The 14,171-nt window shown below is 46.5% G+C and overlaps 1 protein-coding gene across 3 annotated transcripts in view; it reads left to right on the top strand.

The window, feature by feature from the left end:
• Positions 1-14,171, top strand: part of usp34 (ubiquitin specific peptidase 34) — a 124,406-nt gene that overhangs the window by 82,899 nt on the left and 27,336 nt on the right. For all 3 annotated transcript variants that reach the window (XM_070553617.1, XM_015954489.3, XM_070553616.1), the window contains exons 59-71: positions 4,542-4,616; positions 4,705-4,856; positions 4,942-5,095; positions 5,532-5,576; positions 5,650-5,754; positions 9,542-9,689; positions 10,433-10,737; positions 10,967-11,296; positions 11,441-11,595; positions 11,708-11,786; positions 11,885-12,011; positions 13,766-13,873; positions 13,947-14,051. In XM_070553617.1, coding sequence (XP_070409718.1) covers positions 4,542-4,616; positions 4,705-4,856; positions 4,942-5,095; positions 5,532-5,576; positions 5,650-5,754; positions 9,542-9,689; positions 10,433-10,737; positions 10,967-11,296; positions 11,441-11,595; positions 11,708-11,786; positions 11,885-12,011; positions 13,766-13,873; positions 13,947-14,051 — 1,888 coding nt within the window. The remainder of the gene's footprint in view (positions 1-4,541; positions 4,617-4,704; positions 4,857-4,941; positions 5,096-5,531; positions 5,577-5,649; positions 5,755-9,541; positions 9,690-10,432; positions 10,738-10,966; positions 11,297-11,440; positions 11,596-11,707; positions 11,787-11,884; positions 12,012-13,765; positions 13,874-13,946; positions 14,052-14,171) is intronic.

Below are 14,171 nucleotides of genomic sequence, written 5' to 3'. Positions count from 1 at the left end.
TTGAAGGAGCCAGAGATAGGAAGTCATTCTGGATTGATATATTGTGCTGTATGGATGGTTTTGCTGGGATGACAAGTAGTTCAGTTTTAGAGAGGTTGAGTTGGAGATGGTGGGATTTCATCCATTTTGATATGTCAGAGAGACAGTTTGATATTCTTGCAGAGACAGTGTGGTCGTCCGGTGGAAATGACAGATAGAGCTGGGTGTCATCTGCATAGCAGTGGTAGGAGAAGCCATGTGATCGAATGATCTCACCCAGTGAGGTGGTGTATATGGCAAAGAGAAGAGGTCCTAGTACAGAGCCCTGGGGGACTCCTGTGGCAAGATGGTGCACGGTAGAGGATTGTCCAAGCCAAGATACGCTGAATGATCGTCCTGTGAGGTACGATTCAAACCAGGCGTGTGCTTTCTCTGTGATGCCCATGCTAGAGTGTGGACAAAAGGAAGCCATGGTTGACCGTGTCAAATGCAGCCGATAAGTCGAGCAGGATAAGCGCTGAGGATTTGGCAGTCGCTCTAGCTTCTTTTAAGGATTCCATCACTGCTAACAGAGCAGTTTCAGTGGAGTGGCCCTTTTTGAACCCAGATTGGTAAGGGTCAAGCAGACAGTTTTGTGAGACGTATTCTGTGATCTGCTTGAAATCCACCCTTTCAATGATTTTGGACAGAAAAGGGAGGAGAGAGATAGGTCGGTAGTTCTCCACGTGATTTGGAGGAAGAGATGTTTTTTAAGCAGCGGTTTAACCTGAGCATGCTTGAGAGAGGTGGGAAATGTACCGGATGTCAGTGAAGCGTTGATCACGTGTGACTGCTGCGGCTACTGTAGGAGCAATAGCTTGGAGCAGCTTAGTTGGAATGGGATCAAGTGGGCATGTAGTAGAGCGGCTGCACGTGAGAAGCTTGGACACACAGTTCTCAGTGAGAGGGGAAAAATGTAGCAAATGAAAGAAATAGTTGTTGATAAAATCCAGAGTCGTCTGTATTAGGACCATATACATTTATCAGATTAAAGTTTTCGAGCAGTAAGGACGATTAGATATCAACTTTTTTATCTGTGATGACACTTTTTACTTGAAATGGAGTCGATTCATGGATCATGGTCATAACCCCTCTTGCCCTGGTCATGAATGCTGATGTAAGTATCTTTCCACGCCACCTCCTCCTAATCGTCTTCTCATCTTCTTCCATTAGTCTCTCGTAGGAATATTATCTTAGTCCATATCTTCTGGTTTAGTTATCAAGTGTTTAACCTTTTGAGCTTTCTGTAGTCCCTCGCAGTTCCATGTAACAAAGTTGACATTTAGTGTTTTGGACAGATGAGGTTTTTTAAACATTAGTGCCAAATGATAAGAAATACCGTCTGGGTTACAGCGATTTGTTAAGAGCATCAGAACAATCCAGGATACAAGAACAAGGATCCTCTCCCTTGAACATAGACCCAAACAACCCTGTTGAATCCTCCTGTTAGAGAGTCCCTCCCGCAACTGTAAACCTCCAGGTATCACTCACGACATCACGTATAACCCCCACCGCCACCAACCCAACTCCTTAACTTCCGTTTGTTGTCTTTGAGTCTTAAATTAGTTTCTGACTTCAGATCATAATTCTATACAAGTGCCATTTAGATCAATTATCCTAAGATGATGGTGACTTACTGGAATATAGAGACTGGAAGCATAGTTCAGATGGGTACTGGTAGCAGCACTTCCTCTTCCATATCTTTCTGGATCTTTTTTACAAACTCCCGCACCTCCACTGCTGTTGTAAAGGAATGAGTTTGCTCCTTATAGATCACCAAAAGTCTAGCCCGGTATGCCACCGCGTGACGTAATCCCAACGTGCATAGCTCCATTCGGATGGGATCAAACTGCTTCCAAAGCTGATGTAGTCCAGTTGCAATGTCTGGGTGAATCCGTACATGTTGATTTTGGAGTCGGATGTCACCTTTTGCTCTTTCTGCTGTCATAATCAACTGTTTCAGCGTGAGGAGTTTCATTATTAAGGTGCGAGGATGTACGTCGCCATCCTTTTCTGCCTCTGACTCTGTGGGCCCTTTCTATAGTTAAATTTCTTATCTTTTCACTTGGCTGCCATTACCGCAAGTCCCTACCGAATAGTTGTAACCTGTGTCTGTTTTCGTAGTTTTTACCAATGTCTTTGCCAGTGTTCAGCACTTCAGTCTGTTGTAATGCTGTGTTTAAAGTAGAGATCGACCCATTTTGGTTTTTCTATTGCTGATACCAATATGTAGGAGACATGGTTGGCCAATGGCCGATGTGTACCACCGATTTTCATGGGCCATATTTCATGGCCGATATCTAGACATTTTCCACCTTATTTTTATGCTTAAATGTCACAAATAACATCAATTGATGCACACAATTTCAGAAACTGACTCAGTTTTTGGACTCTGAATTTAACCAACTGTTATATCTTGAGTTCACCTTCTCAGTGGCCTAGTGGTAGTGTCGGCCCTGGGACTGGGAGATCGGGGTTTGGGTCATACCAAAGACTTTAAAAATGGAACCCAGTGCCTCCCTGCTCGACTCTCAGCATTTAAGGGGTTGGATTGGGGGTTAAACCACGGTTCCCGAGCGCCACCTTGTCTGCAGCTCACCGCTTCCCCAGGAGATGGGTCAAATGCGGAGAACAAATTCCACACAGCGGTGTGACAGCTAATGGGACTTTAACTTAACTTTGTGGACTGCTTGGTGTTAAAGTCAGACACCTAAATAAAGTTAATTTAGAGTATTTATTATGCATATGTATTTAGTGAACGTAAAAATACATTTAGATTAAATTCTGCAACAGCACCGGGCTGCACGAGGATGAGCCTGACTAAATCAGCTTTACTAAGGACAAATGCCAATATATATATATATATATATATATATATATATATATATATATGTATATATATATATATATATATATATATAAAATAAAAGGTAAACACTGGCTAATCTAGCCCTAGGTTGTAGTTGGCAACAAGATGGCGCCTGTGCTTGGCTTAGCCGCGGTCACCGGCCACTTACGTGTTTTATGATCACAGCAATTAACCGGCTAAGCTGTATTTAATTTTTAAGCAATGGTTGATCAATTGTCAGATCACACATAAAAAGCACTTTGGATTGCTATTATCTGTCTCATCGAGACAGATCTCAGACAGATCCTGAGACGCTCCTGCCTGACATATTTATTTTATTCATGGAAAAAAATCAGACTAGTGATTTCTCTTGGCGTTCAGTTTATACATTCAAACAGCACAGCACTCAATTTAAACTACTTACATGTAAATCTATGTTATTTGTCCATCCATCCATTTTCATCCGCTCATCCGGAGTCGGGTCGCGGGGGCAGTAGCCTAAGTCGAGAGGCCCAGACTTCCCTCTCCCCAGCCACTTGGGCCAGCTCCTCCGGGGAATCCCAAGGCGTTCCCTGGCCAGGTCCGGTAAGAAGTCCGCTCCGACAGCTTCTGGCGTTTTTAAAAGTATCCCAGGGTCACGGTAAGGGTCGGAGATGTTTAGTCTATTTATTTTCTGACTATATAAAATGATTTCTTCGGTTTTAAAGTGTGAAGTTAACTCCGACGGAGTAAAATCCAAGCCGATCCCGTTCATTTTGTTTACCTTTGTTGCCTGCCAACATGGCGTCTACTCTCTGAGAGTCACGTGACGTCCGGAGCTCTGTAGCGGGTAGTCATGTTTTAGTGAGTTTGTCCTATTTTTGGGTGTTTGTGCATGTTTGTTTTGGTGAGTTGTGTTGTTCTTCGTTTTTGATCAGGGTTGCAAATGCAGTGTTACTTGTTGTGTCCTGTTGGCTCTGTAAGTGAGGAGGTTGGTCAAAGGAATGGGACCGCTGTGCCGTTCTTTATAAAATCCAAACGTGGCTCACGCTGGAAGCTCTGGACTCGGCTCCTTGCGTTCCGCCCACACTGGCTTTCTGCAGGCTCCAGCCCAGGCTAGTCAGGGTTTTTCAGTGTGGCTGCTAGCTGTTAGCTAGCTGTTAGCTCCCTGGCACGACCGCTGCTCCTCCAATTTTAACGCTGAGAGTTAAAATTTCATTATTTAACGGCAGAAATATTGTTTCTTTTTCTACATTTTTCACTTCCGTTGAAACCGTTTAGTTTTTCATCACATTTAGCTTGTACTTTATTTAAAATAGTTTCATCTTCATTCATTTTATGATCATTTATGTGTTGCTTTGTTGAAAAAGTATAACATCAATTATTAGAGATGTAGCTTTTTTAATAAGTTTTGTACGTTAAATGTCATTCTCTCCCTTTTTACAAGTATTTGTTGTGCTGCTGCGATTCATCCGATATGTCAGAGTGTTCATTTTAACATAAATACACAGAAGAGAAGAACGTATTTATACATTTTAGACCATTTGGTCCTTTCTAAGCAACACACGCAGACTAGCTGTTAGCTCATCAGTCCTGCAGGATGTAAACTGTTTCTCTGCATCTGCATCTGTGCATTAATTGTTACCATTAAATATGAAAGGTGTGAAAGTTGAACTGTTTGTGTTTCTGTGTCCAGAGTCAGTTCCTGCTGTCCCTGCAAGCCATCTCCATCATGGTGCATTTCTACATGGGAACCAAAGGTCCTGACAATGTACGTCTAAGATCTGCCCGTGTTTCCTCCTGGACTGTAAGTAAACGACGAGTAACAACTGAGATAACAGCCTCCTGTGCAACGTCAGCCTCAGGCGGAGGTGCTGTCAGAGGAGGAGGCAGAGGAGGAGGACGAAGAGGAGGACATCTTGTCTCTGGCGGAGGAGAAATATCGTCCTGCGGCTCTAGAGAAGATGATTGCACTCATCGCTCTGCTGGTGGAGCAGTCTCGCTCTGAGAGGTACGATCCAGGATGGAGGTATGATGGAGGGAATGTTTGTCTTCTCTGTTCAGGCTGAGTCTCCGTCTCTCTGCCGTCTCCGCAGACACCTGACCCTGTCCCAGAGCGACATGGCAGCGCTGACCGGAGGGAAAGGCTTCCCCTTCCTCTTCCAGCACATCAGAGATGGAATCAACATCAGGCAAACGTGCAACCTCATCTTCAGCCTCTGTCGCTATAACAACCGTCTGGCCGAGCATGTAGGTGTCAAAGAGCAGGTTCAGGGCGGCGTTGGAGCCAGAAGGTTTGAACTAGGGGTAGACCGATATATCAGGCCGATGTTCCTCCTTAGTAAAGCCGATTAAAAGTCGGGCACATCCCCGGGCAGCTGCTGCAGAGTTTAGGATTTTTCCTTTCCTGAATAGCATCTGCTGTCATTAATGGGTTCCACCTACAATTCCTTTTAATTCACCAGTTTAGAGTATTTATTGCTTGGTCAGTTAACTTTAGATGTCTGATTTTAACTCCGACCGGTGCAATAAGGTAAGATTTAGCCGCTGGTTAAGTTCGTTTGAGCATGAAAATGAGGTGGAAATCATGTTGATGTCGGCCTTGGAAAAACCAACATTGGTCGACCTCTAGTCTGAACCCTCATAAGTGTTGGAAGGTGGCACTAATGATGATGTGTGTGTTTAGATTGTGTCCATGCTCTTCACCTCCATTGCCAAGCTCACTCCTGAGGTAAACACAGATGCTCAACATTTGATCTTTTACGTGTGCAGACGAGTTCAAAGCTAAAAGCATGCTTCTGTAGGCTGCCAACCCTTTCTTCAAGCTGCTGACGATGTTGATGGAGTTTGCTGGCGGACCTCCTGGGATGCCCTCCTTCGCCTCCTACATCCTCCAAAGGATCTGGGAGGTAAATGACATCATCAGAATAAACCCACGGCCCCATGGGCTCCTGTAGCTCCTAACCCTAACCCACCAGACGTCTCAGTGACATCATAACACCTCTGGTCTGACACAAGCACACGGAGGGGTCCCATCCAGAAGCAGCCACAGCTTTGATCCATCAGCCCGACCGCTGAGGAAGGGACGCTCTCCACATACAGACATGAAAATCCCCCAGCTTTTGGCCAAATTTGCCATTTAGAATCCAGAATGGGTCGCCTACGTGATTCGTGATGATCCGATGAGAAAATATTTGTGGGTGTGTACAGCGAGGCCGGCTTTTACAGTTTTAACAGTTTCAATATTATCCACTGGGTGAAATATCCAAGAGGAGTTTTAAGACGCCACCAACAGTTATAAATAAATAAATAAATAAATGTATCCGTCAGAAGCGATGACGCGCGACCCGCACAAGCTCGTCTCGTCTGGAGGTCTCTGTGCTGACCTCCAGACGGCTCTTCCCTGCTCTTTCGATCCGAGTCCAAACTTCAGCCCGTCGGATCGGATTCCAATCGATTAATAATTTGAGCGTGATGAGTCTTGCTTGGACAGAGAGAGAGAGAGAAGCGCAATGTGAGGAGACGAGGACGCACCTCAGATGGAACGGTGGAAGCGTTGTCATTCATCCATGGTGGTGAAGAAATGTAGACCATGTTGCCTCTGGTGAGCTGGTCTTGGACTGAATGTCCGGAGGGTCATTTCGGTTTCTGACTTGGGGTCTTGTTGGGGCTCTGCTTCGCTGCTGCAGGTGGGGAGGACACAGAGGAGCTGAGAGCTCAGAACAGTGGTTTTGCTGCGTCAGCCTGTGGAAGTTCTGGCTGAACCCGATTCTGTTCAGGAACCAGGATGACTTGACCTGATAAATTCAACCTTGACCCCAAAATTCCACTACCTCCGCTCCGCCCCCGCCTTCCACCCCCGCTCGCATCCGAACTCAATTTTTACTGGTACCCGCTCTACAACGGCTCCGCTCCGGTGCGGAGACCTGAGGTGCGCAAACAAGCATGCGCGGGATTTTCGAGATCTTGCGATACAGTCCGAGCAATAAACGCGGAAGTTAGATCCAAACACCTGTTGTGTGGGAGAAGCATCGGCATGAGCTGTTTAATCTGCCCATCATTTGTGTTGAGAGATCAGCCGTGTTTGGATCAACAAAGTGGACTACTTTGATAGTGGAAACTGTATTTATGGCTTATTTTTGTGCATTTAAAGTTCAGCCGCCATTGATAGTTGTTAAAAGTTGTTAAACCTGTGCATATGAAACAAAAAACGCCTTTTGTTTATCGATTTATTGTGAAAAACGGAAGTTGTGCTTGCTCCTTTTCCTGTTGGGCGGTTGTGATTTCTGTCCATTTACTGCGGAGGTGCTCCGGCGTCCGGCGAAAATAGGATCGATTCTATTTTTGCCGGATGGCGGAACGGCGGGCAACGCACTGCGTCGCACGGCCGCAGTAGTGGAACAGCTCTGATTGACTACAACGGGACCGATTTTGCTGCGGAGTTCGTGCCGGAGCGGAGGTAGTGGAATTTTGGGGTAAGAAAACTGGGAGGAACCTTTAGTCCACCTTTTGAGTTAGATGTTTTCTTCTTCTTTGCTTGTTTCTTAAAGACACGATGGATATAAGGAGATAATAACTCAACATGTGAAGGGGAGGTAGCTAGCATTAAAGGGCAAACTGCAGGTCCGACACTCCCATGAACCGATGTTTAGAGAAACATAATAGAAACTCGTTTGCCAAACCAAGTGACGTCAGCTGAGGGAGTCCTGTTAGCTTAATCCAGAGAAAAATATGGACTGTACAGCGGCTCTGACACAGAGGAACCTTTTAATGTTTATAATTCTACTTCTGATGGACCAGAACCATAAAGTGATGAGTTTGCTGCTCGCCCCAGAGAGCAGAGACCAACCAGAGGGAGAAACCATCGGCCAAAGCAGAGAGATAGAGGAGAAGCAGCGGGGGGGTGCAGCTTGTGAGTTAACCATGTTAGCTTAAACTTGTGTGCTAGCATCCCAGTATAGTACAGATTACTATCATGTACCAGACAGTTAAAGTACTATCGGTCAGTTAATATAATATTAATACTAATGAGCATCTGTCAGCAGTCTCATACTCGCTAATATCCATTCACCTAACCTAGTTTAGCTTAGAGAGATGCCTGTCTTCTGCTTCTGGAGCTCATGCGGGCTTCTGTGAGCTGGACCCGACCCAGAAACCAGCGAGCCAATAGAGCTGATAAGCTGTGCATGATCCTGTCCTGGAGTTCCGCAGTGGTTCTGACCTGGTTCTGACGGTGATCCGAGCTCCAGAAATCCACATTTAATTTTTTAAACCCCTCCACGGTAGAGGTGTGAACTTGTCCCCGATTCGATTACGATTATTGGGTCAACGGTTCAACTCGATATCCCGATGCATCACGATTATTTCATATTGATTTGTTTTAATCGATAAATAGAAGATGTCAGATAATTGCTTTTTATTTTTTTATCAAAAACGTAATCGACACAACCTGCCATCCCTCAAAAGCTCTGCATCCACAACAGGTTAGGACAAAACATTTAAGAAGATTTAACAAAGTAAAACATCTGTTTCCTCGTTCAGCACCACGCCTCAGGCTGAGAAAAACACGCTTTACAAAAACTCACAAAATCTAAAAAAGTACTGAAAACCTACAGGACACATAATGTAATAATAAAATCCATAATGGGTTCATATATGAGTGTTAAATGTCTCTGAGCAGCTCTAGAGTCAGATATTTATGCCACAGTTGAAGTCTGTCAGAAATAACACCAAATGAAATGTTTGACTTAGTTTATTTTATTTGAACCCAGCGGTTCGTTTCTGAAATGTTGGAGAATGAATCAAGTTCTGTTTGATGCAGAAAATAATAAAACATAAAACAAATTCTACACTTCCAATAATATTTAAGATGTGCGTTTTATTCTTTCTGATAATAACACCAGCAGAAGGCTGTGGGCTGGATTAGGATTAAATTACCCAGCTGATGGATCTCCTTCACTAACCAGCTAACTACAAACCTTTCCACTAACCTGTCCTGTGTGACCCTCACCATGTGACCCTCATGTCCATGCTGTCTCTGGAGGAGCAGATAGGAGACAAGTCTCCTGTAACCTAAAATGAACCAAAGCTTCCTCCCAGTTTCTCTTTAAGCTGAATTTAACATCAGTTTATCTTCATGAAGCAAAAGAATAAAGTGGAACAAAAACTTCTATCTTCTATTTCTCTCTCCTTTTAACTTCTCTGTGTCCCTAAATAAAAGAGACAGACGATCACGCTGCAGCCGCCGTCTCTGACCCCGCCCCCTCCCCAAGACCGGATCTCCCGACATCACAGCACTCGGTCTGACTGAGCGCTTCCAGGAGAAATAATAATGAAATTATGAAAATAATAACGCATGTTTGGAGGAGCGTCCTCCAAACACGCGTCCGTCTGCAGAAGTCCGTCTTTTAGCTGCACAAAACAATTTCAGAGGCTCATTTCACACACCAGGGCTCCTGTAGCTGAATCTGATGTGTTTTCACCTCTGTTGGTGTTTTATTTTGGTGCCTGGAGCCCAGATCAGGAAACACCCGTCTGAGATGCCGTGGTGTTTCTGGACCTTCATACTTTACCTGTAATCATTAAATCTGGATCATCTGACGATATTGTTGAGGAACACTGTTCCTCTGACATTATTTCGGCGTGTGAGCCTGGTTCTGGACCGTTTCTGAATAAACTGTGTTTGCCTCCTCTCAGGTGATCGAGTACAATCCATCCCAGTGTCTGGACTGGCTGGCAGTCCAGACTCCCAGGAACAAACTGGCTCACAGCTGGGTTCTACAGAACATGGAGAACTGGGTGGAACGCTTCCTGCTGGCTCACAACTACCCCCGAGTTCGCACATGTGAGAAGAACCGCCTCACAGCCACGGCTCTCACCACTCTAAGGATGGGGGTTTGGTTTTGAAGCATAGACACAGAACACACACCTTAAACTGGTATCAGTGGTCTCCAGCCTGCTGAGGTTGTGAGGTTACCATGGTTATATTTGTGAAGATGACATGAGTGACTCCAGTAGCACCTAACAGTATATTCTCAGCTGCAGAGGAGTTCTGACTCCTTCTACATCTTTTGTGCCTTCATTTAACTTCTTTACTCGGCTCTTTTTTAACACACAAAAGTCGTTTTACCTTTTATGACCTTTTGACCGCAGTCAGAGCTATCCGCTGTTGGCGGCGACACTTGGATTTAGGAAGCCGTAGAAATAAGGAGACGATGGGGTCAGCACATGGGACTGTCATCGGTGATGTGAGAGCGCGGATTAACGGGAGAAGGAAGTGACGCCGCCAGCAGCGGCTAGCTCTGAAGACGACGGGTCGGGAACCAGTGACCTGTCATAGCTGGAGCAAAAGCACAGGAAGCATGAACCCTAGCAGCTGTTCGTGTTGTCTCAGTTCAGTCCAGCGTGAAGTCCGGACTCTGAAGCACCGTGTGAGCAGGACAATCTGGACATGAATGCTGTTGGGGCTAGTTGGTCTGTAAAGTCTCAGCCCAGTCACTTGCTGGGTTTAGCTCGTCGGCCCTCCTAAATGATCACAAACTACAAGTTGAATCTGATCAGTCATCGATCTGAATCTCTTCTTTCCAGCTGCGGCGTACCTCCTGGTCTCCCTCATCCCCAGCAACTCCTTCCGGCAGATGTTTCGCTCCACGCGTTCTCTCCACCTGCCAACCCGCGAGCTGCCGTTGTCTCCCGACACCACCGTGGTCCTCCATCAGGTCTACAACCTGCTGCTGGGGCTGCTGGGCCGTGCCAAGCTGTATGTGGACGCCAGCGTTCATGGTACCACCAAACTGGTGCAGTACTTCAGCTTCATGACCTACTGCCTCATCTCCAAGACGGAGAAGCTCATGTTCTCTGGGTACTTCATGGACCTCTGGAACCTCTTCCAGGTGCTGTCTTGTTGTTTTGTATGATTTGTAGATGAGATCCTTGAACATCTTGACCCAGTTGCAGTGTTTGCCAAAACGTTTGAGCTGAGTTTTCCCGTTAAACCCGGCCTTAACTGAATTCAGTTGTAAATGTTAAGATGGCTTTCCACGGTTTCGTCTCCTGTACTGCGATGTTTGCGGCGTCGACGCATCAGAAGAGCTGAGATCAATGTTCCACCGTTGTTTTCAGCCCAAACTGTCAGAACCGGCCATCGCCACCAACCATAACAAGCAGGCATTGCTGTCCTTCTGGTACAACGTGTGCATGGATTGTCCCGAAAACGTCCGGCTGGTGGTGCAGAACCCTGTGGTGACCAAGAACATCGCTTTTAACTACATCCTGGCTGATCACGATGACCAGGAGGTGGTGCTGTTCAACCGCGGCATGCTGCCAGCGTATTACGGCATTCTGCGAATGTGCTGCGAGCAGTCGCCCGTCTTCACCCGCCAGCTGGCTTCGCACCAGAACATCCAGTGGGCCTTCAAGAACCTGACACCACATGCCAGCCAGTACCCAGGGGTGAGGGCCACTTCTAGTACCTCCGTGCTCTTTAGCAATATTCTGACAAGCCTCTTAAATTTGTAGAAACCATTTTGTTTCTGAGTTGAGAGGAAGCGGAGATAAACCCGTGTCTCATTGTTCTGAGTGTGGCGCCCCCTGCAGGCGGTGGAGGAGCTCTTCAACCTGATGCAGCTGTTTGTGGCGCGAGCCGACATGAGAGAGGAGGAGCTGGAGGACATCAAACAGTTCAAGAAGACCACCATCAGCTGCTACCTTCGATGCCTGGACGGACGCTCCTGCTGGACCACGCTCATCAGGTCAGCACACACACACACACACACACACACACACACAGGTTTAAATATTTCCTCATCAAATTAATTCATTTAGAAGTTTCTGAGTCCGGCTCCTGTCTGCTGGTCCCCACAGTGCCTTCAGAATTCTGCTGGAGAACGACGAGGACCGACTCCTGGTGGTGTTTAACCGAGGGCTCATCCTCATGACCGAGGTATGTTCCGGACCACGCAGCCTCCACATGAGAGCTGACCAGAGCTGCGCTAGGTCTCGCATCTTTGTTTGAACTTTAGCGTCTGTCTCTCGCTTCAGTCCTTCAACACTCTGCACATGATGTACCACGAGGCCACGGCGTGCCACGTCACCGGAGACTTGGTGGAGCTACTTTCCATCTTCCTGTCAGTCCTCAAAGCCACGCGGCCCTACCTTCAGCGCAAAGGTCAGACCTTCTCACTGCTAACAAGCTCAGCAGCTTCAAACAGAACGCTGTTTGGTAGATTTGACGGATCAAACCGGCTGGAACACGTTCCGCTAGCGAGCGATCTCGTCTACACGCCGGCTGGATTAGCTGTGTAGTTGTTTTGGTAAATGGTCTGTAGTTCTATAGCAGCTTCTAGAGTCCAGAACCCCCCAAGGTGCTTTACAAATAGCCAGTCATTCACACACTGGTGGTGATGAGCTGCCCTGGGACACACTAAGCTAGGTGGGGCTGCACCGAGAGCATGGACCACTGGAATGTTGTTCTCATCCAGGTGATGGCACACAAGGCTGGAGGGCAGCAGAGCCCCCAGCAGCTACTAACCAGAATCAGTGTCTTCATGATCAGACCTAGGGATGTAGACTTTACTGCTTTGGATCATCTAAAGCCGGGATCACACTGCGGGTTTTGACCGTCTTTGCCAAGCCCCTCGTCCTGAGCAGAATGGTGACAAAAAACAGTCAACGTCAGGGTGATTTGCATATCTGTGCACCATGCTGTGAACATGCAGTGTGACCGGCTCTGCGACAGCTTTTTGAGCCGTCTCACAACCAAATCAGCCTCAACTCAGCCTACAACTCCTGTCAGCAATCGACCAATGAAAACACACCTCTGGGACCCCGCAGTAGCATGACTCCGCCTCTCTGAGCTTCGGTTTCAATTTATGTTTAAAATGCATATTATAAACTACACCCAGGTTACTATTTCTGTTAATAGCCCAAGTTAAACCAGAGTTATACTAAAACAATTAAATTACATATTTTTAGACCATCAGATAAATTGTGAAAACTGTGATTCTCCAATCAGTGAGAGGAGATGAGCTCACGAACATCAAAATGAAAACACAAAAATAAGAGATTAAATCTCACATGTTCAGCCGATAAGGACGGTTCAGCAGCGTTTATCCGCAGAGGGACAGAGGAAGCGGCGCTCCGTGGCGGCTGCTGTGATGAGCTCACAGATGGGAGCTGCGGAGCAGTGAGACAGAAGTCACAGTAAAAGTTTTAAGTTTCGCAGCCGTCTGTGACGGATTGTTGCTTCTCTGTAGTTTAGTGGGTTCTTGTGTATCATCATCATCATCACCTTTATTTATAAAAGCACCTTATCATGTCACCAAGGTGCTGCACAAGACTAAACTAAAAAGATAAAAACAAAGAATATACAGGAACCCAATAAAAAAATTAACTCATTCGCTGCCAGCGTTTCTCACCGTTTTTGCTGTTTTTTTAAGAGTCACAGAGCGTTGCGCGCTAGCATGATGTCGACGCCAAAACAACCAAAACAAAGAGGAGACTCACCTCTGACATCAGGAAGAAGCCGGGTGTTTCAAGCGTTATCCGTTTTTTCATAATCCGTTGTTGAATTGTGATCGGCAGACGCTTTTCTGGTTCGCGCCTCACTTTTTTTACAGGAACGTCCCAAAACGATCTCCTAACACATGGATGTGTTGCTTCCTGATCACGTGACGTGTGACTTATGCGGATGAAGATCGGCTTCAGGGCTGAGATGTTTGTTCTCTCAGCGCGGGGGCTCGCTCCGATGCTCAAACAGTAAAAAAATGCAAATGACGACTTTAGTTGTCAATGGCATGGGGGGTGGGGTCTTGAGTGACATCACACGTCCCACATCAAAGGGTCTACAGAACAACATGTTGGGTCTGTGTGGAACAGAAACCTGAGGAACCTGACAAGAGAAATGATTGTCCCTCTGATCAGATGTGAAGCAGGCGCTGATCCAGTGGCAGGAGAGGATCGACTTTGCACACAAGCTGCTGACGCTCCTCAACTCCTACAGCCCGCCCGAGCTGCGGAGCGCCTGCCTGGGTAACGCTCATCGACACCATCTTTAGCTCCTGTTAGAAGTCCCGCGTTTACAGTCCTTGTGTTTCTGTTCCAGATGTGCTGAAGGAGCTGGTGCTACTGAGTCCACATGACTTCCTGCACACCCTCGTACCGTTCCTGCAGCACAACCACTGCACTTACCACCACAGCAACATCCCCAGTGAGTCTCCTTGAGCCTGGACCCTCCAGCTGAAGTCGTGTGGGGTTCATTTAACACCGTCTGATGAATGAACTGCACTCTTTTTATCTTACAAGTGGATCTTTGAGAGACTAGCCCTTT

Source organism: Nothobranchius furzeri, chromosome 7, assembly GCF_043380555.1.
Source record: "Nothobranchius furzeri strain GRZ-AD chromosome 7, NfurGRZ-RIMD1, whole genome shotgun sequence".
NCBI lineage: Eukaryota > Metazoa > Chordata > Actinopteri > Cyprinodontiformes > Nothobranchiidae > Nothobranchius > Nothobranchius furzeri.
This window is presented reverse-complemented; position numbering and strand designations above follow the sequence as displayed.